General features: G+C 34.8%; 3 protein-coding genes and 1 long non-coding RNA gene across 5 annotated transcripts; 3 read left to right on the forward strand and 1 right to left on the reverse strand.

The window, feature by feature from the left end:
• Nucleotides 1-910: 910 nt before the first annotated feature.
• Nucleotides 911-3,921, reverse strand: LOC127933531 (ras-related protein Rab-39B). The gene is made up of 2 exons (XM_052530570.1): nucleotides 3,321-3,921; nucleotides 911-1,952 (listed from the first exon to the last, which is right to left on the reverse strand). The coding sequence occupies exons 1-2, from the start codon at nucleotides 3,533-3,535 to the stop codon at nucleotides 1,529-1,531; spliced, it is 639 nt and encodes a 212-aa protein (XP_052386530.1). The 5' UTR covers nucleotides 3,536-3,921; the 3' UTR covers nucleotides 911-1,528.
• A 7,558-nt stretch (nucleotides 3,922-11,479) lies between these two features.
• LOC127933458 (bis(5'-adenosyl)-triphosphatase enpp4-like) lies at nucleotides 11,480-17,464 on the forward strand. Its single transcript, XM_052530476.1, has 4 exons — nucleotides 11,480-11,647; nucleotides 12,948-13,828; nucleotides 14,670-14,842; nucleotides 14,999-17,464. The coding sequence occupies exons 2-4, from the start codon at nucleotides 12,981-12,983 to the stop codon at nucleotides 15,367-15,369; spliced, it is 1,392 nt and encodes a 463-aa protein (XP_052386436.1). The 5' UTR covers nucleotides 11,480-11,647; nucleotides 12,948-12,980; the 3' UTR covers nucleotides 15,370-17,464.
• Nucleotides 17,465-18,767: 1,303 nt separating this feature from the next.
• Nucleotides 18,768-23,737, forward strand: clic5a (chloride intracellular channel 5a). 2 transcript variants are annotated; one of them, XM_052530478.1, is made up of 7 exons: nucleotides 18,772-19,090; nucleotides 19,362-19,448; nucleotides 20,969-21,078; nucleotides 21,319-21,444; nucleotides 21,523-21,629; nucleotides 21,851-22,032; nucleotides 22,769-23,737. In XM_052530478.1, exons 3-7 carry the CDS (start codon nucleotides 21,023-21,025, stop codon nucleotides 22,931-22,933), a joined length of 636 nt encoding a protein of 211 aa, XP_052386438.1. In that variant the 5' UTR covers nucleotides 18,772-19,090; nucleotides 19,362-19,448; nucleotides 20,969-21,022; the 3' UTR covers nucleotides 22,934-23,737. The 2 variants fall into 2 exon arrangements, with proteins under 2 accessions (XP_052386437.1, XP_052386438.1); XM_052530477.1 differs by lacking the exon at nucleotides 19,362-19,448 and having other exon boundaries at nucleotides 18,768-19,090.
• Nucleotides 23,738-23,945: 208 nt separating this feature from the next.
• Nucleotides 23,946-26,037, forward strand: LOC127933532 (uncharacterized). The gene is made up of 3 exons (XR_008147532.1): nucleotides 23,946-24,069; nucleotides 25,130-25,216; nucleotides 25,321-26,037. It is a non-coding gene; the product is annotated as an uncharacterized LOC127933532 (long non-coding RNA).
• The last annotated feature ends 575 nt before the right edge of the window (nucleotides 26,038-26,612 follow it).

Here is a 26,612-nt window from a genome sequence, read left to right on the forward strand (position 1 = left end):
CAGCCGGCCGCTACACACCATGTGTACAGGGCAGATCAGGGTAAATAGCAGCATAGTTCATGTGTTTTATTTTACTTGCATAAAGATACACAGAATACAGATACAGTTGTCTCCAAGGGCAAATATGAGACATATTTTATGAACTTTTTACACCATGTTTAGGGGTTTAGGGAATGTGTCAGAATTTCCTCTTTTTTTCTTCCTTTTTTCCCCCTTTTTTTTTGATACATGCCGTTATAAGTTCAAATATCTTTATCTCTGTTCTGTTGTTTGAGATTTTATGCAACATCTAAAATTTTGTTATGAAAATGATACAAAGCTTATATGTATTGTACAGATTCCACAGATACAAAACAAGATACAAATCTACACATGGACAGATGCTTAAATTTTGTATCTTTGCCATTTTAATACAATAAAATGTGACTGAAATGAAAACTTTGTATGTAGTATTATTAGTTTTCCCACATGTAGACTCATTTTCACTTTATCTGCTTCTTGAGCAATTAAATATTACCTGAACACATAGTCTGAAATCTAGTCTGAAACCATCATTAAATGTCTGTTTAGTTTTAGTCCTATCAGTTTCATTATCACTAAATCTATCAGAGTTAAAGACATAATTCATTTCAGGGGAGCAATCTAACTTTGAAAGCATAAGAAATTAAAACAACAAGGTTCAGAACTTTTTCTGCAATTTTGTTTGCAATTTTTGCAAATTTGTTTGCAATATTAAGCAGCATAACAAGCTGTCTTAAGTTAAATATAAGAAAGCCATCAATAGTGCTGATAAAATAAAAAGTTATTGTGCTTGATGTGAAACATTTCAGACGCTTTTATTGCAATTAAAAATCAGATCTACTGCAATAAAAGTATTGTCACTGTCCGAAATAAAATCAGTTGTTCTGTATCACCAATGAATGCTCTGCAGTGAATGGGTGCCGTCAGAAAGAGAGTCCAAACAGCTGATAAAAACATCACAATAATCCACATCAGTTAACATCTTGTGAAGTACAAACGTTTGTAATTGTTCTGTTCTAAAATGAAACTATTTCCATTGGAAGGTGCTTGTCACGGCCTCTAGATGGTGCTGTATTTTTTGAGACCCATTTCTATAAAAACAAGACTTGTGAAAGGCCATAATTATTAAACAAATAATATTTAATGCATGCATTTTTACAGATGTGCAGGTTTTTCAGAGCATTGTTTTCTGTGCAAATGACAGCTGTAAACATTGTTGATAATGTCAGTAAGCAAAGCCACAATACTCATACAGTATATATATATATATATATTGCATGAAGTTAGTTTTAGTTAGGTCTGTAATTGCCATTAGCTCTTTCTGTGCCACAAAACTGATTAACAGACATATAGAGAGAATAGTACTTGTGGGTGGCATGTTACAGACATGCACAAAAATGTACAGGGCTCATGTTATAGTATGCATGTAAAATACTTAAGTAAATGTCATTTTCAATACAATTCTATGTCCAGCAAGGTTTGTCCGTGGCTGAATCTCACAGTAAAGTCATCCACAGTTGCAGCAAGCAGACTTTTTAGTCACAGGTGACTCTTTTTGAACGGTGGCCCCAACCGTTAACCCCTGCCAGTCGCCTCTGGTGGGTATTTTGCCTTGCTGGAAGAGGTTATATATGCCTCTGGTAAGGGTCTCAAACGTCTCCTTGACGTTAATGTTCTCTTTTGTCGAGACCTCAAGATAAGCCAGCATGTTGAGTTTTTTAGCTAGAGCGTCTCCTTCACTCTTCCTGACCTGTCGGCCCACGGCCAGATCACATTTGTGTCCCACAAGCACGAAGAACATCGGGTTCGGTTTCACATAGTCCAGGACTTCCTGCTGCCAGCTGCGTACGCGGTCAAACGTCTGGCGCTGTGAGACGTCAAACATCAGGATGCAGCCCACAGAGTTCCTCATATAAGACTTACAGATGGACCTGCGGGAAAAAGGCTCAGATTCACGCATGCTGAGGAACCGAGCAACTCCACTCAGTATTTTAGGGAGGGTTTATTTAAAATAAATGAATAAATATCATTCTTGAAATATGAAATATACAAGTATGATATATGGTTGCCATTTCTCACAGCATAACTTTATGCCTTTATGTCTTTAAATATTTTCCCCTTTCACTGCAAAATTTAAACAATGAAACTAAAAATTTAAATAGTGGTAGTGATTTTGCATGTTACAAAAGTTTTAATTCCTAAAATCAGAATGATATTTTATGTTTTTTACAGGAGCTTATTATGCTCATAAATGCTGCATTTATTTGATCAAAATTACAGGAAAATATTTAAAATTGTGAAATATTATTATGATGTAAAATAAAGTTTTTCTATTTTAATGTGCATTAAAATCGAATTTATTCCTGTGATGCAAAGCTGACATTTCATCATCATTGCGCAATTCTTCAGTGTCACGTGATGTTCAGAAATCCTTCTAATATTCTGATTTATTATCAGTGCTGAAAACTGTTGTGCTGCTTAATATGTTTATTATAATATTATATATGTTAATATAATATGCTGTTCTTTGTATCTTTTAATTCATCCAAGTAAAAAAGTATTGCAGTTAAAAAAACAAAAAAACAATATATATATATATATATATATATATGGCAGTACAACTGTTTGATAATTCTAATAATAAATCAGTATATTAACGGTTTCTTAGTGGTCATGTGACACTTTATACTGGAGTAATGGTAAATTCAGCTTTGCATCACAGAAATAAATTATATTTTAAAGGATATTAAAATATTAAACATTATTTTAAATTGTTATAACATTTTGCAAGATTACTTTGGTTGTTTTTTATCAAATAAATGCAGCCTTGATGGGCATAAGAGGCTTCTTTAAAAAAACATTACAAGTCTTACTGATCCCAAACTTTTATACAGTACTATATTTAAAATGGTGAAATATATAAGATAAGATAAGATAAGATAATATTTAAAATATTGTAATAAAATGCAAAAGATGATCAGATGAATTTTGGCCAATAGAAAAAATTAAATAACTAAATGACAGCATTTAAAAAGTGTGACAACTTGCCCCGACCTGCCTTTTAATTCCAAACCTACCTTTATTATATTATAATGACTCTTCTCTTATCTATATGTTTTGTGTAATATGCATTTACCCACATAATACCTACTTAATCTTATTATAATGCATCTATAGTCTGTTGTCCCACTTCTATAATTTAAAAGCATCAGGTTTTGAATTTGCATAAACTTTCAACGTGTCAAGAAAGAAGTACCATCAGTGTAAATATCTTCTGGGTTTCACTGAAAAACACTCACCGAAATCTCTCCTGGCCTGCAGTGTCCCACAGAAGCAGTTTGATCACAACATCAGGGTCAAAGTACATGTTGGACACCTTGAAATCAATTCCCAGTGGAGACTGACGGGATTCATCAAACGTTCCTTCAGTATAGCGATGCAGAAGAGACGACTTCCCCACGGAGGAGTCTCCGAGGATCACTACCCCGAATCTGAAGTTCCACGGCACTTGCATCGTGAGCGGCTTGAGCTACAATCTCTGTCAGTGTCTTAAAACTCAAAGTCTTTACTATTGGCCTAACCCTCTGGTGACTGAACAAACAGGTTAAATAAATAGTACAAAGAGGGAGAGGTTTGCTGAATAATAATGGAAACACACCTCTTTCATTACAATAGCAGTCTGTGAAAACGTGGCATTGCAAACAACAGATATTGCACAATGAGAAACAGTATGTCTGTGAGGGGATGCGATATGTGCTGTGTACACCAGTATTATAATTTAATAAGCTATAATATTTGTGGCTGTTCCTGACCTTCTGAAAACTTTCTCCTCAGGCTCTGAGATCTCAGACAGAAGCAGTCGCAGAAGAAAACCGTGTTTATCTTTGTGAGAACCGGTTTGAACTGTTGGCAGCACTTGTCTTTTGTTAAAAATAGTTTATGGTGTTTTTAACAGACACGCTAGAAGGGTTTTAATCCTCCTAATACTTCAGCAAGAGAGGAAAGGATCTGCAATAGTAAATAGCAAAATGAAAATAAAATATTTGCTATCAAATATTTACTTATTTCTTGTTAGAAATGTTCACACTGAAAAGTAAATAAAACGAAATAAAATTTCAATATTTGCTCTGTAAATTTCTTCAACAAAGTATTGATTTAATCTTTGTTGTGACTCATGAGAAGTTCAGTTTTATGAAACAAATTTCAGCTCATTTGTGACCCAGGACCACAAAACAAAACTAAGTGTCAGTTTTCTGAAATTGAGATTTATACATCATCTGAAAGCTGAATAAATAATGATTTGCATTGATGTATGGTTTGTTAGGAGGACAATATTTGGCAGAGATACAACTATTTGAATGTCTTGAGTCAAAAGTTGCAAAAAAAATACAAATACTGAGAAATTCGCTTTTGAAGTTGTCCAAATGAATTCTTAGCAATGCATATTACTAATCAATATGCATTGCTAAGAATTCATTTGCTGAGAGCCCTAATCCAGGAGACATGGGGACGTCACACAGGTCAGACATAACTGCGCAGATGCATGAGCTGACACATGCTGCTGGTCCTGCAAACGCATCTCTTCCTGCGACAGAATGGAATAAAGAAGGTAAACAGCTACTAAAAATATAATATCCTGTATATACAATGCATTTTATTGTGTGGCATTTCTGAGAAACTTGTGGCAGTGAGAGGAGATGTAAAACAATAACTGTTTCCAAACAGGTTTCCAGGCTTCTCTTCAGAGGAAATCTGCCATTATTCAGAAAACAAGTTGAAATTGAGGTTGACATTTCAAGTGCCCTCAAGATTTGTTCACTGAACTCTTGAAGAATGCTGATCCAATAAATAATAGTAAAAATATATAATAATAATAAAATAATAATAATTTTTATAGCATTTTTAACAAATTGGTTCAGTAAACAAATGGTGTAACAAAGTAAACGGCCACTGAAATAACAAAACAAATCAATCTAACAAAAAATTATTTATAAAATTAAATAATTTTTTATTATTATTATTATTATTATTATTAGTATAGTTTATTAAACTATGATAATAATAAATGGATTGTCAAATGTATACAAATAAAAAATCTTAATAATTGGTCTTGGTTTGATAAATAAGTTATACAAACACACACACACACACACACACATATATATATATATATATATATATATATATATATATATATATATATATATACAGTATATATATATATATATATATATATACAGTATATATATATATATATATATATATATATATATATACATATATATATATATATATATATATATATATATATATATATAAATATATATATGAAATTAAATAAAAAAATACATATGCTTTTTTGTCATTGTGGTAAACATACAAATTTAGAAAATGAGGGAAAAAAAATGACTTTTTATGACTGCTGAAATATAGGCATCTGAAATATAAAAGAAACACAAATAACATCAAACAATGCAGGAAGCAAATATTAAAATCTACTGTAGCCTATGCTTTAATGTGCTAAACTGTCCAATAATATAAAATAGAAATGGCCTTGTAAAAGAAAACATACCTGTGCAGTTCTGTAATGATGACAGTTTACACACAGTGCGCTAACACTTGTTTTGCTAGTTAGTCTTCTTTTATAACAAGCACTTCCTTGTAATTGTGTTCATGACTCATCGTTGACTCTTGTTCATAATATATCAGAGAAAAACTGACAACAAGACTCTTACTAACAAACATGAAAAAGTCCATCTCGTTTTGAACTGTTTTCACTAGTAAATGGTGCTCGATCTGTGCATATTTCTCTCCGGATTGAGATGATTTTTGGACTAGAGAAACCAATATTATGGATTATGGACCAGGGGCGATGAACTCCCGAACTGATTCAAATGAATTGCGATCCCCAAACTGACTCAAATGATTCGCGACCCCGCTACGAACTCCCGAACTGATTCAAATGATTCGCGATCCCGCTCCGAACTCCCGAACTGATTCAAATGATTTGCGATCCCCAAAACGACTCAAATGATTCGCGAACCCGCTACGAACTCCCGAACTGATTCGCGAACCCGCTACGGTTCCCCAACTGACTCAAATGATTCGCGAACCCACTACGAACTCTCGAATTGATTCAAATGATCCGCGAAGCCGCTATGAACTCCCGAACTGACTCTAATGATTCGCGAACCCGCTACGAACTCTCGAATTGATTCAAATGATCTGCGAAGCCGCTCCGAACTCCCGAGCTGATTCAAATTATTTGCGATCCCCAAACTGATTCAAATGATTCGCGAACCCGCTACGAACTCCCGAACTGACTCAAATGATTCGCGATCCCCATAACTGACTCAAATGATTCGCGATCCCCATAACTGACTCAAATGATTCGCGATCCCGCAACGAACTCCCGAACTGATGATTCGCGAACCCGCTTTGAACTCCCGAACTGACTCAAATGATTCGCGATCCCGCTACGAACTCCCGAACTGATGATTCGCGAACCCGCTTTGAACTCCCGAACTGACTCAAATGATTCGCGATCCCGCTCCGAACTCCCAAACTGACTCAATCCATCGGGCACCAACTGAGACGGTCTCTAAAGTTACATGCGATATTGGTATACACTTTTCTAATGCCAGTAGCATTTGAGGAGAATGACTATAGTCATAAAAACAACTGTAATTGTTCATGTAGGTGTCAGCTATAATGCACAATTGAATTAAATGTTTGATATTTATTAAAATAATCTGTAAATTATATGTAAATTATGCTACTCTTTCACATGGGCTCAAACACAAATTTGAAGCTCAATAGCATTTGAGGAGAAAGACTTGCATTCATAAAACAATTGTAATGTGTTAATTTAGGTGTCAGCTACAATGCACACCTTATACATTTTTTATATATATTAAAATAAAGTATAAATCATTTAGATAAAAATGAGGCCTGTTTATCACTTTCAGGCACATTCCTGTGAATTTTTTTTTTTTTTTCAGGTTCCCTTACGAAAATTACACATGGTTTTAACAATAACACCACAAATCATCTTTCTTGTAGCCATGGTAACTGCAAATTAAATATTCAAATATTCACTTCATCTTTCATTTTTGGACACCTTTTTTTTTTTAGATGACACAGCCTTTATAATTTCTTCAACAAAAAACATGCATATCACAACCCTTACAAAAATAAATCATGGTTTTATCATAGTAAAACTGCTTGGTTTCCTTTTGCATGATTTCTATCATCATTCATTCGTATCGTATACACAGACTGACAGAAACGACAATGTCTTCATGACAACCTGTCAAAAATAAAATCTCGTTATAACTTGAAGAAATTCAGACAGAAATGTAGTACTATTGCACAGTAGAGTATGCTATACTTCAAGTAGGCTTAATAGCTAATAATAATAGTTAATTAATAAACACAGAAACTCTGTCTACAACTCACCAAAATAAAAGTTTGGTCTAACTCAAAGAAATTATGTAAGAAATTGCTTAGTAAAATATACTTTAAAAAATATATACTAAAACATTATTTTAAAGGAATATCACACAAGTTTTCATAGAAGTTTTAATTTAAACTTGCCAAAACAATAACACCATATTTTTCAAAAACAATTTCTAAAAGTACATTTGTATTTGTGCCTATAATGTTTATTTATGTATTATTATTGTCAGCTAATAAAACCTATGCTTCAGGGACCATATTCATATAACATCTAAGGCTAAATGTAGCTCTTGACTGGTTGAGTTAGATGGTGATTAACACTGAACAGTAGAAAATCAGTTGAGTCTCCCCAGCTGGAAATGTCATTGACTGTTAAAATCTTGTGTTTCTTATAATAAATTGACATAGTGATAACACTAAACCTTTTATAATGCTCTTAATGACATGTCGATGCATACTGTATGCATTAGTGAGTGTGGTGGTGCTTATGGGGTATGGTCACTTATTCATTATATGAACTGTTTCAAATGCAAGACATTGATTGCATGAGATTAAGTTTGTAAATGAAAGCCTGTGTCCTTTTGTAGTGTGCACATATACTATTTAGCATCAAACTGTGATAATTGTGACTAAATTAAGTATATATTCATCTGCCATATGTTGCCACCCCTCAAAAATTCCTGCCCCCTTCTCGCCACCCTATCAATATTTTTCTAGATCCACCACCTGATTATGGACTTATATTTTAGGCTACTGTTTGGAATTAAATTTTTGTAGTTACAAATGTCTTGATGGATTTGTTTGTTAAGAGAAGCCGTGTAATGCAGCTCACTCTATTAGAAATTCAAGAAAAATGCTTGGAGAACCAAACAAAGACTATGTTTGCTAACTAAACAGAGAGTCTACTTTGGGAAAAATTCGTCTACTGTGGGAAAAAAAGTATGAAATGGACACAAAAAGTTCCCGTGGCTCAGTATTTTTGCAAAGCCCTGATTCCTGCAAAAGACACCATTGCACTGAGCTTTATTGATGCTAATTTGTTATTGCAATAATGTTATTTATATCGGAAGCTCTCTGGGTTTCTTATTAGGTTTTACTGCCCTCTAGCGACCATACTTAGTATCACACAAATTCACAAAAACACAACATCTCCCCTCATTCATGAAACTGAGAACAGTTTTTAAAGTACATTTCTTTTACAGCTTGGTTCAACTAAAACTGTTCTTAACCTTTCAGATCTCAGTCAGCCACATTACATAATCTATGTGCCACTTAGGTTTAAATCTAATACGTGGGTGTTTCTGAGAAGTGTGTGACATCTCTTCTCATCACTTAAAAGAAAGGTGTTTGGACTCGTTCATTGTTAACGGAGCAGAGCATCTGGAGTGTGCTTGAGGGACTAAGCGAGGAATTCTGTCCCTCATTCTTTCCTCATTGAGCAAAAGTTGTGCAAGTTACTTCCAAACATTATAGATTACTTGTTACTGTCATTTAAAAGTAATTACTTACCTTACAATATTACTGTCTCAGAATTGTAAATGCGTTGCATGACTCCTGTATTACTTTTGAGTTACTTTCATCAAAATATCTACAGAAGTAGATCTTAACATTCTGAAATGTCAAAATGTGCTGCAGAGCATTTTATTGATGTAGCATAATGACTGGGTTATCCAGGCACTAACAATATCATGGTGCATCTCAATTAATTATAATGTCGAGGAAAAGTTCATTTAGTTCAGAAATTCAACTAAAATTTTAAAACTCACGCATTAAATAAATTCATTGCACACAGACTGAAGTAGTTTAAGTCTTTGGTTCTTTTAATTGTGATTATTTTGGCTCACATTTAACAAAAACCCACCAATTCACTATCTCAACAAATTAGAATACTTCGTAAAACCAAAAATAAAAAATAAACATTTAGTGAATTGTTGGTCTTCTGAAAAGTATTTTAATTTACTGTACATGTGCTCAATACATGATAGCGGTTCCTTTTGCTTTTATTACTGGCTCAATTCGGCATGGCATGGAGGTGATCAGTTTGTGGCACTGCTGAGGTGGTCTGGAAGCACAGGTTTCTTTGACTGTGGCCTTCAGCTCATCTGCATTGTTTGGTCTCTTGTTTCTCATCTTCCTCTCAGGTCTGGTGAGTTTGCTGGCTAGGCAAGCACACCAACATCATGGTCACTTAACCAACTTTTGGTGCTTTTGGCATTGTGGGCAGCTTCCAAATCCTGCTGGAAAATGAAAACAGCCTCTTCAAAAAACTCGTCAGCAGAAGGAAGCATGAAGTGCTCCAGGATTTCTTGGTACATTTGTACTTTGGTTTCCAAAAAACACAATGGACCATCACCAGCAGATGATGCACACAAAATCTTCACAGACTGTGAAAATTAACACTTGACTTCAAGCAACTTTCGCTATGAGTTTCTCCACACTTCCTCCAGACTTTAGGACCTTGGTTTCCAAACGAAATACAAAACTTGCTCTCATCTGAAAAGAGGACCAATGGCTTTGGACCAATGGCATCAGTCCAGTTCTTCTTCTCCTTAGCCCAGGTAAGATGCCTCTGCTGTTGTCTGTGGTTCAGCAAAATCCTCGACACGTCTGTGTGTGGTGGCTCTTGATGCCTTGACCCCGGCCTCAGTCCAGTTAGTTGTGCATCTTTTTCCTCCACACTTTTTCATTCCACTCAACTTTCTGTTAACATGCTTGGATACAGCACTCTGTGAACAGCCAGCTTATTGGCAATGAATTTTTGTGACTTACACTCCTTGTGAAGCGTGTCAATGATTGTCAGAGACCATTTTGAAGGCTCAGGAAACCATTGCACGTGTTTTGAGTTGATTATCTCATTGGCATGTCACCATATTCTTATTTGTTGAGATCTTGAATTGGTGGGTTTTTCTTAAATGTTAGCAAAAATCATCACAATAAAAATAACCAATGACTTAGACTATGTGCATTAAAGTAATTTAATGCACAAGTTTCACTTTCATTTTTCCTCGATGTTCTAATTTATTGAGAATCACCTGTATAATTTATAATTGACAAAGTGAAGGCTCAAGACAATGCAAGAAAGGATGACTCATAAACAATCCAAATCTGTTATAAGTATGATGTAAAGTGATTATCTGGCAATATCTGTGAATTGCTTGGGTCAATGCATATTAGACACAACAAGGACTATATGTAAACTCGAATGCCATGTGCAACTGTAAATTGACAAGATGCGCAAACGTCCATCTCGCGAATATACAGTCTTCTGCCATCTTCATCCATTAGCTGCTTTTCAACTGGCCAGTGCCATGTCCTGTTGGAAAATTAAATCTGCATAGAATAGAAAAAGTAAGAGAATGCTTGTTTTAGAGGCTTTAAAAAAAAAACAAGTAGTGAGAATAGAAAAAGAAATAAATAATAGTGTATAATAATAATAATAAATAATTCCGTAATAAATAATAGTGTTCCTGTAGCTCAAGTGGTAGAGCATTGCATTAGCAAGCAAGCGCAAGGTTGGGGGTTCGATTCCCGGGAACACATGATAGGTAAAAATTGATAGTCTGAATGCACTGTAAGTCGCTTTGGATACAAGCGTCTGCTAAATGCATAAATTTAAATTTGAATGAGAAAACAAAAATAGGGAATATTAGTGTTAGAGGCTCTCCTTTTTTAAAGAAAACAAGTGGTAAGAATATAAATAGAACAGAGAATGCAAGTGTTAGAGGGCCAGCAGGTTTTATTTATTATATATAATACCTATATATATATATATATATATATATATATATATATATATATATATATATATATATATATATATATATATATTCAATTCAATTCAATTCAATTCAAAAAAAAAAAAATATATATATATATATATATATATATATTTTTTTTTTTTGAATTGAATTGAATTGAATTGAATTGAATTGAATTGAATTGAATTGAAATGACTAGAGGAGCACCTGCAGCGGGACGTCCCTCGCTCTCATTGGCTGCTGCATCTGTCAGTCATGTCGTGACGTCACATTGTATTTTCGTTTGAGGAAACGCAAGAAACCGCATCAAACCCAGAACATACTTGACTTTATTAATCAGATCGACATCAACGAAGAGTTTAATGTGTTTGCATTTAAAAAATACGCTTTCCGACGTCCTGAGCAGAAAGGTACGTTACTTTCGTCTTTCGTCTTTTTCTTTCAGGTTGCAGTTTTCATAGTTTATTGAGAACAGTTCTGTCTTCGAAACGCACATTGGACTTTAAATAATAGCGTTGTATTATAATCAGGTCTGTATCGATTATTGATCAGCTCCAGTAAATGTGATCCAATATGTTTTGCACCTGCTCACTTTTTAATATTGGATTTAGGAGCACGTTTTATCCTCCGGTGCTTCCTGTATCACTTCCTTGTTACACAAAACATGTTTTTATAAGTTCTACTTATAGGCTAAATATCGATAATTATAATTATATGGCATTTTCTTTAAGTTATTATTATTTTTTTTAAGTTAAAGTAAGGGAAATTGGACATTTATTAGGTGAAGCATCTTCTAGACTGTCCAGTATTTAAGTTCCTGGTCATGGGTTCAGAAATATTTAATGCAATTGAAAACATTTGATTGCTTAAAACTGTGAAAAGTTATTTATTTTTATTTGTATTATTTGTTTTGGAATATAGTTCTGATGATGGCACTGACCTCCAAGAAGTGTTTAATATAGATCACGTGATCAATAGACTTTAACACAATAGTGTATACTAGCCTTGAACTAACTTTGAATGTATACAAATAAAATTGACTCCGAATTAAAATGATTAAATAAGTTCTTTAATAACTAATATTTTGCTACAGCCTTTATCATAATACAAAATGTATTTTTTATTATCTAGGGCTCAACTAATGATTATTTTGATGATTGATTATATATATATAATTATTATTATTATTATAATTATTATTTTTTATGAACAACAATTTTTTCCCTATATATATATATATATATATATATATATATATATATATTATTATTATTATTTTTTCATTAATATATATTAATAGATTAATATTAAATACAAATAAACACAAAACTGAATTATCTTAGTAGGCTATGTACAATTATACATTATGTGCAATTATCTTGAGTATTGAAATAAGTTAAAGAATAGTAATGTAGTTGTGTATTTTTGTCTTTTTTTTGTTATTGTTGTTTTTTGTATATGTCTATTTGCAACTATTTGATATAAAGTACGTAAAAAAAAAACCTGCATGCAATATATTGTATGTGGTCAGTAAAGTTTGATGTAGGTTGGTAATGGTCACTAGTTAAGTATGATTGTCCACTGATGAATTATCAAGTGTTTGTAAATGAGGAAACTGATGGCTTGTGGGTAAAAATTATTTTTGTTATGGGACTTTTATATGACCAAGTGTTGGTCTGTCTGTTATAAATAGCTTTCATATGTTCACAGTGAAGAAAGTGACTGCCCCACGCGCCCCTCAGGATGAAGGTCAACAGTTATCTGTACGTACTCATGATCGTCTGTAGTGGATTAACCCTGTGTGTGCCGACTGGAAACCAAACCGGACTGGGATCTGGGAATGAGGTGCCGCCGCTCCTCCTGGTGTCCTTCGATGGTTTCCGTGCAGACTATCTAAACAATTACTCTTTTCCCAATCTGGAGAAGTTCTTCTCTGATGGCGTTCTTGTGCACGAGCTGACCAATGTGTTCACAACGAAAACCTTTCCCAATCATTATAGTCTCGTCACAGGCCTGTACGCCGAGAGCCACGGCATGCTTGCCAATTTTATGTACGATTCGGTGTCCAATAAGACATTCTCCATTAAGAACGACAGTGATCCTTTCTGGTGGGACGAAGCCACTCCGATCTGGGTGTCCGTGGAGGAGTCTGGGTACAAGGCAGCCGCTGCAATGTGGCCAGGAACGGATGTCAGTATTCAAAACCACACGTTAAAACACAAATTCAAGTACAACCCCAAAATGACTTTCCAAGACAGGCTGGGAAACCTCACGCAGTGGATGACCGAGGACAGATCTGTGAAGTTTTCCACTCTGTATTGGGAAGAGCCCGACCGGAGCGGACACATGTACGGCCCGGACAACACCACGGAGATGAGCAGGGTTTTAAAGGAGGTGGATGGTCACATTGGCTTCCTGATGGAGCAGCTCAACAGAACGGGATTATGGGGGAAGATAAACGTCATCATCACTAGTGATCACGGCATGACGCAGTGTTCTCAAGAGCGTGTTATAAAGCTGGATGACTGCATCCATCCGAGCAGCTACAGGGTGGTGGATCTCACTCCAGTGGGCGCCGTAATCCCACTGGGAGGAAAGTATTTATTATTTATACTTTTTAAATTAATAAAACGTTTGACTCCCACAGTGAACTGTGATTTTATATTTTATTTATTTATAAAAAAAATTCCCCTGGCATCCAGATTACAGTTCAGGTTGCTATAAAGGTTTTTTTTAAAGGCTGATCTAAAATAATACATACCGTAAAAAGGTGTGTATATATAGAAATATGTGTTAAAATATGAATTTAAATTCAATATTATATGCGTTAAATTAAGCAAGGTTATTATAGTTCACTAAAACCATAAACATTTTTTTTACATGCAATAAAATTTAAATTAAATAAACACTGACTGAAATAAAATCAGATAATTAAACTAAATAATCAAAAAAATAAAAAAACTACAACTAATGAATAATCATTTAAAAAAACTAATAAAATTAATAAAAAACATATAGATAATACTTTATTAAAAAACTAAAACTTACATAAAAATGATTCTCCAAAAATGACAAAAAACTACTAAATTATTAAAACTTGGAACAGTTAAAACAAAATAATAATCAGTGATATACTGATATCATTTTAAAACATTACATTAAATAATATTGAATCAGTTTTAGATATAATATAGATTTAATTAAACATTATACAACATTAATATTGAATTTAAAGTGATTATTATTTTACGCAATATTTTAAAATGTTTGCATTAATGCATAATCCACAGACAAGGCTGTAGATGTTGGTCTGTCATTAGTAATCGCATTTTATCTTCTTTATATCCATTCCTCAGAATCCCACAGTTTTTCCTTCTAATAGGCATATTTCGTTGTATTTTTATTTATTTATTTATTTTTTTTTTTATTCACAGATAATTCGACTGTATATAAAAACCTGTCCAGATGTCACCCTCACATGAAGGTGTACCTGAAGGATGAAGTTCCCGATCGGCTGCACTATAAAAACAACGCGAGGATTCAGCCAATCATTCTGGTGGCAGATGAAGGCTGGACGATCGTCAAAAATGGCAGACTCCCGCGCCGTAAGAGTTATTTTACATCCGTCTTCTTGAAATGTCCTTGTTAAAAACATCTAGCGTTTGAAAGTCCTGGAAAAATGAATTTTTTCATGGTATTTGCAAAATGCATATTGTTTTTATGTTTTGTTAATATATATATATTTCTTTTTTTTTTTGCAGTGGGCGATCATGGCTATGACAATACATTTCCCAGCATGCACCCCTTCCTGGCCGCCCATGGGCCTGCGTTTCGCAAAGGCTACAAGATGTCGAGCTTGAACAGTGTGGATCTCTACCCGCTCATGTGTCACCTGCTGGGCATCCCTCCGAAGCCCAACAACGGCAGCTTCACTTATGTGCGCTGTGCGCTAGTTAACGAGCAGTGCGGGCAGCTAGCGCTAGCGGTGGGCATCGTCATCGGAGTTCTGATCATCCTGACCACCTTCACCTGTCTATTCAAGCTGATGAAGAACAGAGATGTCTCGTCTTCACGTCCGTTCGCCCGCTTGGAGTTAGAGGAGGACGATGATGACGTGCCACTGCTGGAATGAAGCAGTTATTAGACGCAGGGACTGTCTCGGATGGAGAGATTTGACTCGATACAAGCACATGTTTAAGGAATAGTTCATCTAAATGATGACTGCATTTGCATTTTAAGGCGAACTGTTCCTTTAAATGCTGAAATGGTGCCGATGTGCCAATCGTATTGAAACTGTAAGGTAACAAAATTCTGCGAAACACTGAAGACATGACAAAACATGTCCTCAACATTATCAGCAGCTCTTGAGATAGAAATACTTCACAGATGTTCATTTTGAAAATGTCTCGCTCTTTTTCTTAAAGGGATAGTTCACCCAAAAATGAAAATTCCAAACAGTTGCTGGTCAACATTGACTTCCATAGAATGGAAATAAATATACTATGGAAGTCAATGGACTTGTTTGACAACCAACATTCTTCAAAATATATTCTGTTATGATTAACAGAAGAAAGAAACTCAGACAAGTTTGGAACAAATTATGACAGAATTGACATTTTTAGGTGAACTGTTCCTTTATTCCTATTCCTTTTCCTGATACGGAAGCTAATTTCTGCCACAAAAAAAAAAAAAAAAAAAAAATATATATATATATATATATATATATATATATATATATATATATATATTAAAAATAATAATAATTATTATTATTACTATTATTATTATTTTTTTTACATATATTTTACAATTCTGACTTTATGATTGATTTCCTCAGAATTGTGGGATATAAACTGAGAACTGGAACATGTGAACATGCAATTCTGAGGAAAAAGGTCCAGCATCGTTTTGCAGTGGAATGAAAGATTAAAGGTATTTGCTACTTTTAATCTCGAATTTCACACTTCTCTTCAAATTCTGAGTAAATATTTTGCAATAAAGAGTTTATATCTTACAATTCTGACTTTTTTTCCTCAGAATTGCAATGAAAAAAGTCAGAATTGTGGCAATTTGTATTTTTGTGGTGGAAATAAGTTTCAATACCCTGGACAACAACAATATATAAATATGATTGTGTTTGATAATTTCCTGAAAAATCTCACACGCACAAGCACGCTATCATTACATTTAACAGATTTCCGAATGATTAAATGCTTTTTAGCGTTATCATATGCATATACAAATAGCTTTATATCTATGCATACTGTATGTTAACAGTCAGGTTACTGATGCACACCATGCTTCATGCTCTTAAACTGCTGTGCATTTCCCAAAATCATCGTAAGTCTAAGTAGATTCTAGAATGCATTGATGACAATAGTTTCTACTTAGCTTTGCAAAACTTTTGGGAAATGCAGAACATCATAAGCAATAACAATTATTACACGCTTCTTTTGGGTGAAGAAACAGGATACTGAGGTTACTTGAAAATGCCCGTACTGAGCATGCCTGTAGTGAAACTTTATTGATTGAGTCACATGTTTGATCCGTCTTCACCGCCAGGGAACACACAAACAGTTAAATATTAATATTTATTTATTTTTTTATGAGAGATTGCATGGTTTTTATTTCTTTTTAGAAAGGGTTTATTTTGAACCGATGTGACTAAAGAAATGCTAAATCTCCCATTTCTTCTTGAATCTCTACTGAGGAATATTTCTAGGGTTTATGAGGGCTTTTACCTGAATGTTTCTTGTGTGGTTGAATGTTTCTCAGAGATCGCTGTATGTGTGAATGCATTTGGGGAAGGGAACATTTTGCTGCTTTTAACATGAGCAATTTTTATTTTTTTGTGTGTATTTTGTAACAGAGATTTTATTTTTTATTTTATGGCAGTCGTTCTTCGTTTTTGACTTGACGAGAAATGACATTTGAAAAGCTGTGTAAAACTTTTTCTTTTTTTACTTTTTTTAGCCATTGCTTGCCATTTTATAGTATTTCTTGCAGTCATTTCTGTACATTTAACAGTGGTCAATATTATTTCGCTTCAATCTTTAGTTACTGAAACAGGAAGTCACCTTGGCTCGTGCAGTATTTGGCTTTCGAATGTTTGAGGTCGTATGTTCTTCATGAAACTATGCAAAGCAAAAACTCTATGGATCCTTTTGTCACTCAGAAATACATGACATTTGTCATCTGAAAACCAAATAAAACCTCTATTTCAGATATTTAAAGTTTGTGTGTGACTAACTAAAGTTGTTTTAGTGTTTAGCAGCCACTAGAGGTCTCACTTTATGTTACTGTAAACATGCAGGTGAACTACAGCTTGTTACTGTATATCATGACACTGTTGTGAGGACTTTTATTAAGTCGTCTCTCATTCTGTGGAACAAGAGAGAAATATGATGTAGATTTTTTTGTGTATAGAATTAATGTTAATTTAGGAGAATTGGGCTCTTGGCTGATAGTGTATCTTTATATCTGCTCACTCAGGCTGCATTAATTTTAGTAAAAATACAGTAATATTGTTAAATATTCTTACAATATAAATATCTGTCTTCGATTTGGATATATTAAAAAAATGTAATTTATTGCTGTGATCAAAGCTGAATTTTCAGCATCATTAGTGAATCATTCTAATTTGCTCATTTGCTTATCAATTCTTAAATATTGTAATTTCTTATTATTTTCAATGTTGAAAACATTTGTGCCATTATTTAATAAAAAAAAAAACATTATCAGGATTTTTTAATTAGTGTAAAATCACACTAAAATAAAGGCATTCATCTAAAATAGAATTTCCAAAAAGACTTTATCGTCAATTTTATTTAGATTAAATTTAAGTTTGCTAAATAAAAGCATTAATTTATTTTAAAAAAATACATGGATTTGCATAGCCATGTGTATAGTCTTATAAAACTATTTAAAATAATTTAATTAATTGTTTTATGATCGATATAATGCATTCCTGCTAAATAAAAGTGTTAATTTCCTTAAAAATAAATAAAATACATTTAATGCCCCCAAAACATTTGAATATTTGTGTATAAATAAATCGTATTACATATTTTCAGTGTGCTTAATCGAATGTGACGTACCACAAATACTTATCTGCTTAGCTGTTGTTGAATACAGAGCATTGGTTTAGTGTGTGACTGTTACTGTACAGTCCTGAGGTCAGTAATCATGTGTAAATGAGTGTTCAGGGAGCCTACAGCTCTATATTTAGAGAGAACTTACCGGAATAAATTCCCATAACCCTCCCAAACCGAACCTCCAGCTGATTATGAAGTGGGGCCTGAGAGACAGTGACCCCATTAAATGTGTTACTTACAGTACGCCACATCTGTCTGATTCTCATCTGATTCGTTAGTAGGGAAAATAATTTTTTTTTTTAGTATGACTACTAAACCTAGTTTGGATTTTCGCACCAGTGCTGTGAGAGGTCAGTGATTCGTGACTCAGGTTTTGACAGGAAGGAGTGAAATATGATTCATCACATTTCTATAAAGGACCTGAGTGACACTGAGCTGGTGTAGGTGACACTGAACTCCTCCCTTTTGCTCCTGCGCCGTGCAGAGGCTATTTTTGGCTTTTCTGTGACAGTCAGAGCGGCTCTCACTGACAGCTGACCGCAGGGGCCAAATCAAAACAAGACCGCACCTCCACCGACCTGTTACAGCACCGAGACCATCACAACACCCCGCCGCCCGGACACATAAAAGACTCCCTCATCCAAGGAGAAGGAGGTTACAAACCAATAATTCTCCATCAGCTTCTGAATTTGAGTGAGTTTAAGCGATATGACCTCAAATGAGGAGGACAAAGACCCTGATATCGAGCTTTTCGTGAAGGTAAGCATGACAATCAGCTTTAATGTGCATGGATGTTGCACATTTAATCAACAGTCAGGAATCAATACTTTGAAAAGCTTTCTGACAGTTCTAGCAGTTTCGTTTGAGGTTAAGATGGGTCCAGGACAGTTTCAAAGCAGATACTTTGGGGTGCTCCTGAATTATTTCTTCCTTTCTATCAACACCTCATGCTCTAATTCCTCTGTGTTCAAGTGTCTTATTTCTTCAGCTGCTTTCTGTGGTTCATTTGTATTGTTTTTTTTATGTTTAGATAATGTTAACAGCTGAAACTGGTGAAAGAATGAGGGTGGAATCTTGATAAAGACGTAAAACGTTTATAAATCGAAAATCACAGAAGGTCAGACACTGTATTTCTTGCATGTAACATCAAAGTTATTAATAGAGCTAATAGTGACAGTAAATTAGTGACAGGGTTTGGAAAACTGTTTTATTCTTGCTAACTATTATATGACCTCATCTAATTGGCTTAAAATCAGATTTAGTGATTTGACAGCCCATAACTTTTAGTATTAAACTTTTGCATACTGTGTATGATTGATTTACTCACTCTGCATTTGTTTCAGACTTGTATGGTTTTCTTTCTTTCTTCTGTTGAACACAAAATAAGATATTTTGAAGAATCTGTATGTTGCCTTTTCATTGTTTGACTCTGAAGAAGATGCATGAGCATCGAAACATTAGTCGTTTTTTATTAATAAATTATTAAAAACGTTGTGTGCTCCGGTTCTGTTTCCTTGGTCCGAGCTAGACCTTGGTTTTCCTCTCTTGTATATTTTGAAGAATGTCTTGTAATCAAGTGGCTAATTTTAACTGTTCAGCACAACAACAACAACAAAAAAAAATTTCAAAGCAAATGCCATAGAAGAACAATTTTGGGTTCCTAAGTAAACTTTTCAGTAAACCATTTTTATAAATGTATAGACTATTTTAATAATCTATAAATAAGGATCACTATAAGGAACCTTTTGTGCAGTGGAAAGGTTTTATGCATGTTGAACGTTCTTTGTGGAACCACAAATTCTAATAAAGAACCTTTATTTTCAAGAGTTCTGCATGGACAAAGCTCTGAAATCCGATGCACAGATTATATTCAGTCCTTGCTCTGAATATACTTTATCCTATGGGAATGTGGATTGAGTTTGTCAGATGTCTTAAAGTGTGACATAAGCAATAACTCAGACATTCGTTCTGAGCCAATCAAGCGTTTCCCCTTTGAAAACCAACCTCTGTGCATTTTTTCCCAGCATGGTTAAGTGCTAAACACATTAATTTTAGGTGGCGAGGCTGGTGTCTATCTCATAGTTGTGTTGACAGGTACAGTATGACCCCAAACCCCTTTGCTGTGGGCTAATGGGGCAGGTAATGGAATTTCCATGAATAATTCAGCTCAAGTGCAGATCTGATATCTGGCTCTAGTTACTGGCCCAGTTAAGGATGCTATTGGATAGCTTGATTGCCTAATTTCAGATATGGAAATTTGGCACTAAATCCCAATTGGTTCTTTGTACTGTGTACTATTGTGTTGAAGATTGCAAATCATGAACTGAATGGTGAATGACTTTCAGGGGTTTAATAATCTCATATCTGACCTAATGATACTAATATATATATTCATTTTTGACTTATCATGATAAGAATTATATTTAATATATATATGTACTATATACATTTTAGGTCATAATTCATTGCATTAATTTTTACATGGATGATTGACAACAAGCAAGTTCATTATTTTCAAGATGTTCAAGATATTGAAGAATGCACAAAATAAAAAAATACTCTGGTGATAGGCTACTAAGGTAATGTACTTCTATGACGTGATGCATTGAGTCTGATTTATCAGTCTGTGTTCCTCAGGCTGGCAGTGATGGAGAAAGTATTGGGAACTGTCCTTTTTCTCAAAGGCTTTTTATGATCCTGTGGCTGAAGGGAGTCGTGTTCAACGTCACCACTGTCGACCTGAAAAGGTAATTAAATTGTATTTAAAAATCTGCTTTGGGCATGAGAGTTGCTGTTAGAAAATTGTGTGGCTTTTAATTAAAGTCTGTTAGCTTTTGATAGGTATGTCCCACCCGTAAAGTCCTATTTCAGTGAGAAATACATACAACAAGCATTTCCACTGCCTTTAATTGACTGTGTTATGTAATCATCAAAATCAAATGTGAACATGCATTAAAAATAAAAAATAAAATCCCTATTTCTTCAAGGAAACCAGCAGATCTTCATAATCTTGCTCCCGGGACTCCTCCACCATTCCTTACCTTCAATGGCGAAGTGCGAACAGACGTCAACAAGATCGAAGAATTCTTGGAAGAGATGCTAGCGCCTCCCAAGTAGGTGGACAGGATGCTCACTGATGGATTGATTATTTATGCAATGTGAACAACCTTATTTTTCGTTCACGTCCAAAGGTATCCAAAACTGGCTGCGAAGAACAAGGAGTCAAACACGGCGGGAAATGACATCTTTGCAAAGTTCTCAGCCTACATCAAGAACACAAATCCAGGAGCCAATGCAAGTGAGTTTAGTGTCCGCTTCATGACTTATTAGACAGGTTCAAGGAATATCTACAGCTCTTTATGGATGCTCTTCTGTCAACGGTGAAATATGGAGCCACATGTTATCCAGAGCTCATAGCATTCCGCTAGGCCTTTACAGGGATTGTCTTGAATTAAAGCCGCTGTATTTCTTCAGATAAAAACATTAGCACAAGCACATATCAAACTTTTGGCTGTGCAGGTCTGGAGAAGGGGCTACTGAAAGCTCTGAAGAAACTGGACAACTTCCTGAACTCCCCTCTGCCGGACGAGATTGATGTCGATAGTACGGGGGAAGAGAAGTGCTCCAACCGCAAGTACTTGGACGGCAATGAATTAACGCTCGCAGACTGCAACCTCCTCCCCAAACTGCATGTAGTGAAGGTGATGTACCGCTGGGAGATCTGCTGTAATTGATCATTTAGTGCAAGATAAAATAGTGGTGACTGCTGAAAAAGTTCCTAAAACATTGCTTTTTCATTACTGAAAAGTTCCTTTTATTGCATTGAATGTTTCTCAGGGTGGGTTTACCTTTTAAAGTCAATTTCTGCACAGATACACACTTTAAGTCTTTCGAACATTCCCACCAATTTTAACCAAAAAAAAAAAAAAAAAAACAGCAAGTCATGTTGTCCCACTTAATATATGGGCTTAGTTGCCACAATGGGATCCTGCAGCTTATTGGTGTCAATTTGACAATAACAACTTTTGCTGAAATATCAAATACTACCTTAAGTAACAGAAAAAGTCATTTACCCCATCATATATTTATTTAAAATGTATTTAAGCCTAATTAATGGCTAAATTAAAATGGTAAAACAATTCACAAAACAGCAACAATTTAAAAGTAACATGCAAATAAATTACAAATTGAAGTATCTGTTTTGAAACTATGTCTATTGTATTAAAGCACAACAAAAATGAAGGTCACAATACATTGTTACATGCATTGTTGCTGTTTCATGAATAGCAATTTGCAATTGATGAATTGCAACATATATGATATTGACAACTTGCCCCAACTTGACATTTTTTTTAAATCCTTATAGGATGATTTGTTTAGATCATAATCTAGCAGTGTCATTTGTTTCATGTCATTCTTTTTTTCCGCCACATTCAGGTGGTTTCTAAGAAATACCGTAACTTTGAGATCCCATCAGAGTTCAGTGGGGTTTGGAGGTACCTGCAGAAAGCTTACGCCCGGGATGAATTCACCAACACCTGTGCGGCAGACAATGAGATTGAACTGGCCTATCAGGACGTGGCAAAGCGGCTGGGCAAATAAATCAGTGACTCTAATAATCGTATGCAAAACTGCTAAAGTGGTGACCTTTCTCTTGGTGAAAGACTGTCTCACAAAAATGTTTCCTTCAGCAGTTATTGAGCAGAATTTGCCTTCAGGACATTGACTTGGTCCTGTAATCCTCCTGTCACGCTTGTGTGTACTTCCCATAGGCTACTACTGCCATTATGTTTACTGTCTGTAAATGACATAAACTCCTCTATCAGTGTCGCTATCTGTGACGGTCTGTGCCACTGTTTCTCTATACATTTTCAGGGTTGGATGATGATTCTCTTCATTTAAAGTCCAATTCGTGTTGCATAAACCTTTCAAATTTTGCATTGTATAAAGATATTTTTGCTAGCTTGTGAAACAGTGATGTAATTTTGTGTTTTATCTAAGAGTAAGGTATTTCACTTTGGTATTATGGTTAATGTGTGTAAATCTCCACAGGAGAGAGCAAAAAAAAAAAAAAAAACACAGCTCCACCTAGTGGAGAAAATAATAAAGCTGAGCTATTTACAGTAAATGAGCCTCATCAAGCTGATATAAAGTAACATTGACGTGGATCAAAACCATTCATCAAAGATGTCCTAAAACCTAAATGCGTTTGATGAACACTTTATGATTTACTGTACTCTGACACAAACATCATATTTAAATATAATTATTGTTTCTAAGCCATCACATAAAATAGGCACATGTTTAGGTCTCAGGAATCTCAAGCCCTGTCTGGAATTTTCATATATTTGAACTGAACAACAATACTAATTGTCTCTTCTTAATAAAATTTATTTTCTTAATAAAGCTTGTGACGTTTCTGTTGTTTTTAATCACGTGTCATACTGCAAGACGAATTTAAGTCATATCGTCGATTACTGCAGACATTCGACTCTGCTGAGATAAAAGGGAGAAAAGGTTAGCAATTTTATGTTTATGCATTTATATTAATTCTTCCATAAAAAAACTGGTAGTATGTGATCTGTAAATTTGTTGAAATCATCACTGTAGCTGAGGAACTATTTTTTAGGGCGGACGGTATTCATATTTAATGGCGCTGCTGTTTTGTATCCTTCCGCGTGTTGTGTGAAAGTTACCGCATTTACCGACTTGACCTTAACGGGACTTGAAAAATACAGGTAATTTAACGATTTTTTTTAATTTTAAAGTACATTTAAACCTAAAGTAAATTGTTGTTTTTTTTTACTTTCCTTTTATAAGAAGACACAATTTTGTGTAACTGTCAAGAAGTCGCAATTATCTTCAGAGAGGTAGACAGCATGCCACAGTTAGGCCTAGTTTATCTTGTATTAAAATTAAACCTGGAGCATTTATTTTCCCTGCTGAAGAAAAATTCAATAAATATCGAACATCTGCTAAGTTGGAGCACCATCTGCATTTATATCTGCAATCTTTATTTGGGCAGTGGTGCAAAGGGCCGGTCAAACATGCACTTGCTTCCTTCCTCGATTGTTTCAGAAAGTCTTCTGGATGAAATGTCCTGCAGCCTCAAGTGCACGAAGGGCCTGTTGACTCACTCACACCCCACAACACACCTAACATGCAATCATCCATCTTCAGATGGAAATCTTTCTCCAACATGCTCTACTTTTTCTACTTTCTCTATGAGGAATCTCCATGCAAGCATCATTTACTGAAGAATCTGTGTTGTTTTCCCAGTGTGCATTGATAGAGTGATCAGAATATGGATTTAAATTCACTTATTCAATTCATGTAACCCAATTGACTGGATTTCATTCAACGAGGTATTCTTATTCCATCCACACTTGGCTATATAAAGATATATGTAAAGCAGACGATGCTAAGCATTGTGCTTGATCAAGACTTGACTTGTCAAAAATGTTGCACTGTTTGGAAAAATATTTTTTGTATAACGTATGAATGTTGGAGTTGTGCAGTTGCTTCATTTATAATTGCTTGCTTATGTAGATTACGGGGCTTCCAAATGTCTGCCTTTTAATGTATTTCCATTTGGGAGGAGTACATTTTACATATGTGGCTTAAACAACCATGCATTAACAGTAAGCTTGACTGAGTTGCATCTTGTATTGGATCTAAGATGCACCGTGGAGGGCATTTACACTTGGCTTAGGTCTAGGTACAGTAGATGCCTGATTTCTAAAAACGCATGTATGTAAATACCTCCATTGAGACTCTTTTTTTGACTTGGGCCAGTAGCAACCGCATTGCACAGTGCTTAAAACCACTCAGAACACCATTGTTACTGCACTGCAAAACCCTGGCGGATGTTTTAGCATCATAGAGGTAAGTTTGCACTCATAATTTCTTCAGGAAATGTAAAAATATATATTTTTCTACAAATAATTTTACAGTATTTACAATAACTAGAGTGTCTTTTATTTTGACAGAATCTGGTAACACTGTTTGGATGGAAGAAAGCAAGAATGATACCATCACAGTACTGGAAAAAAGCACATTATATGTCTTGAAACTGGCAATTATGTGTGAGAAAATGAGTCTTTTCCTGAATGCATCTACCTTTCTTGAAGGATGTCAAAGCAGCGGCAGCCTTTGACTTCATTACTCACTTCCCACCTGATTTAACTTATGCTGAAGTGGCAATTGCATTTTCATAGCTCAAAACCCAAAGGTAATCTAAAGCAGAGCCCACTCCACGGACACTGCCAAAGCACCACGCAAAAGGCATGCGATTCCTCCACAACTCGGCTCGGATCACCAACATCAGAGGATTTCAAAGCAGTAAAGTCAAGGCAACCTGTAGTTCACTCCGACCGTTTTATCAAAACAAGCATTCGCTGGAGTCTTATAATTATAGGCTAACGCAAAGAGTTGGATTCAAGCATTGCTGCGCAGTAATATCCTTTGAGATCTTGTTGGATTTGTGTCTGAGGATCGGTTGTGCATCAGTGACATCGCCTGGGCTCTAAATGATACCAAATGTTGAAGTCTGCCCCCGTTTCAAACGCCAGGGTAATTGTGGGTATGCATCAGTCAGATCTCGATTTAAACTTCAATGCTGTCTGTCTGCACCTCATGAAGAGATCCAAGAGGTTTCACATTTTATGGTGGGAAATTAAAAGTCTTCATGCTGAGAGTGTACGAAATGGCATTTGGTATTGTTTGCTTTGGTAGGAATATTTTATTTTGACCATCGCTGACTTGTCTTTTGGGATTTCGGGATGCACTCTTTTATCTACTTCAAATTTCCATTTCGCTGTATATGTATGTTATGCTTTCATGTGTTCCCCATCTTTCCGTCTTAGCATTTAGATGTGCATCACAATATAATGTATTTTTCTTTTTGTTTCAGTAAAAATACCCTAAAGGGATAGTTCACCCTAAAATTCACATTTACTCACCCTCATGTCGAGCCAAACATATGACTTTCTAGGAACGCAAAAGGAGATTATTTTGAGAAGATAAAGAGCCTCTATTGTCTGAAAAATTACATTTAAAAACAAAAAACTAACAGTTGTTTATACTATTTGTGTGCTATATTCCAAACTATGTAAAAAAGTAATGAATAGACTGAAATATCAGGTAAATTCCCTTGTGGAATCAAACTGGAAATGAAGTATAAATAAAAATTATATGTCCTTTATGGAGCTTGATAAACTCTAGTCACTATATGCTTTAATTTTTATGGAAAAGCAATAAAAAAAATAAAAAAAATCATGGG

The sequence above is a fragment of the Carassius gibelio genome, chromosome A17 (assembly GCF_023724105.1).
Source record: "Carassius gibelio isolate Cgi1373 ecotype wild population from Czech Republic chromosome A17, carGib1.2-hapl.c, whole genome shotgun sequence".
Classification (NCBI taxonomy): domain Eukaryota; kingdom Metazoa; phylum Chordata; class Actinopteri; order Cypriniformes; family Cyprinidae; genus Carassius; species Carassius gibelio.

Excerpts from the sequence above, each read along its gene's own strand:
- LOC127933531 (XM_052530570.1), bottom strand. The coding sequence starts at position 3,535 with ATGCAAGTGCCGTGGAACTTCAGATTCGGGGTAGTGATCCTCGGAGAC. Across the intron at positions 1,953-3,320 it reads GCAGGCCAGGAGAGATTTCG|GTCCATCTGTAAGTCTTATA; the intron begins GTGAGTGTTTTT and ends TTTTTCCCGCAG.
- LOC127933458 (XM_052530476.1), top strand. The coding sequence starts at position 12,981 with ATGAAGGTCAACAGTTATCTGTACGTACTCATGATCGTCTGTAGTGGA. Across the intron at positions 13,829-14,669 it reads GGCGCCGTAATCCCACTGGG|AGATAATTCGACTGTATATA; the intron begins AGGAAAGTATTT and ends TTTTTTATTCAC. Across the intron at positions 14,843-14,998 it reads AAATGGCAGACTCCCGCGCC|TGGGCGATCATGGCTATGAC; the intron begins GTAAGAGTTATT and ends TTTTTTTTGCAG.
- clic5a (XM_052530477.1), top strand. The coding sequence starts at position 19,040 with ATGACCTCAAATGAGGAGGACAAAGACCCTGATATCGAGCTTTTCGTG. Across the intron at positions 19,091-20,968 it reads ATATCGAGCTTTTCGTGAAG|GCTGGCAGTGATGGAGAAAG; the intron begins GTAAGCATGACA and ends TGTGTTCCTCAG. Across the intron at positions 21,445-21,522 it reads GAGATGCTAGCGCCTCCCAA|GTATCCAAAACTGGCTGCGA; the intron begins GTAGGTGGACAG and ends TCACGTCCAAAG.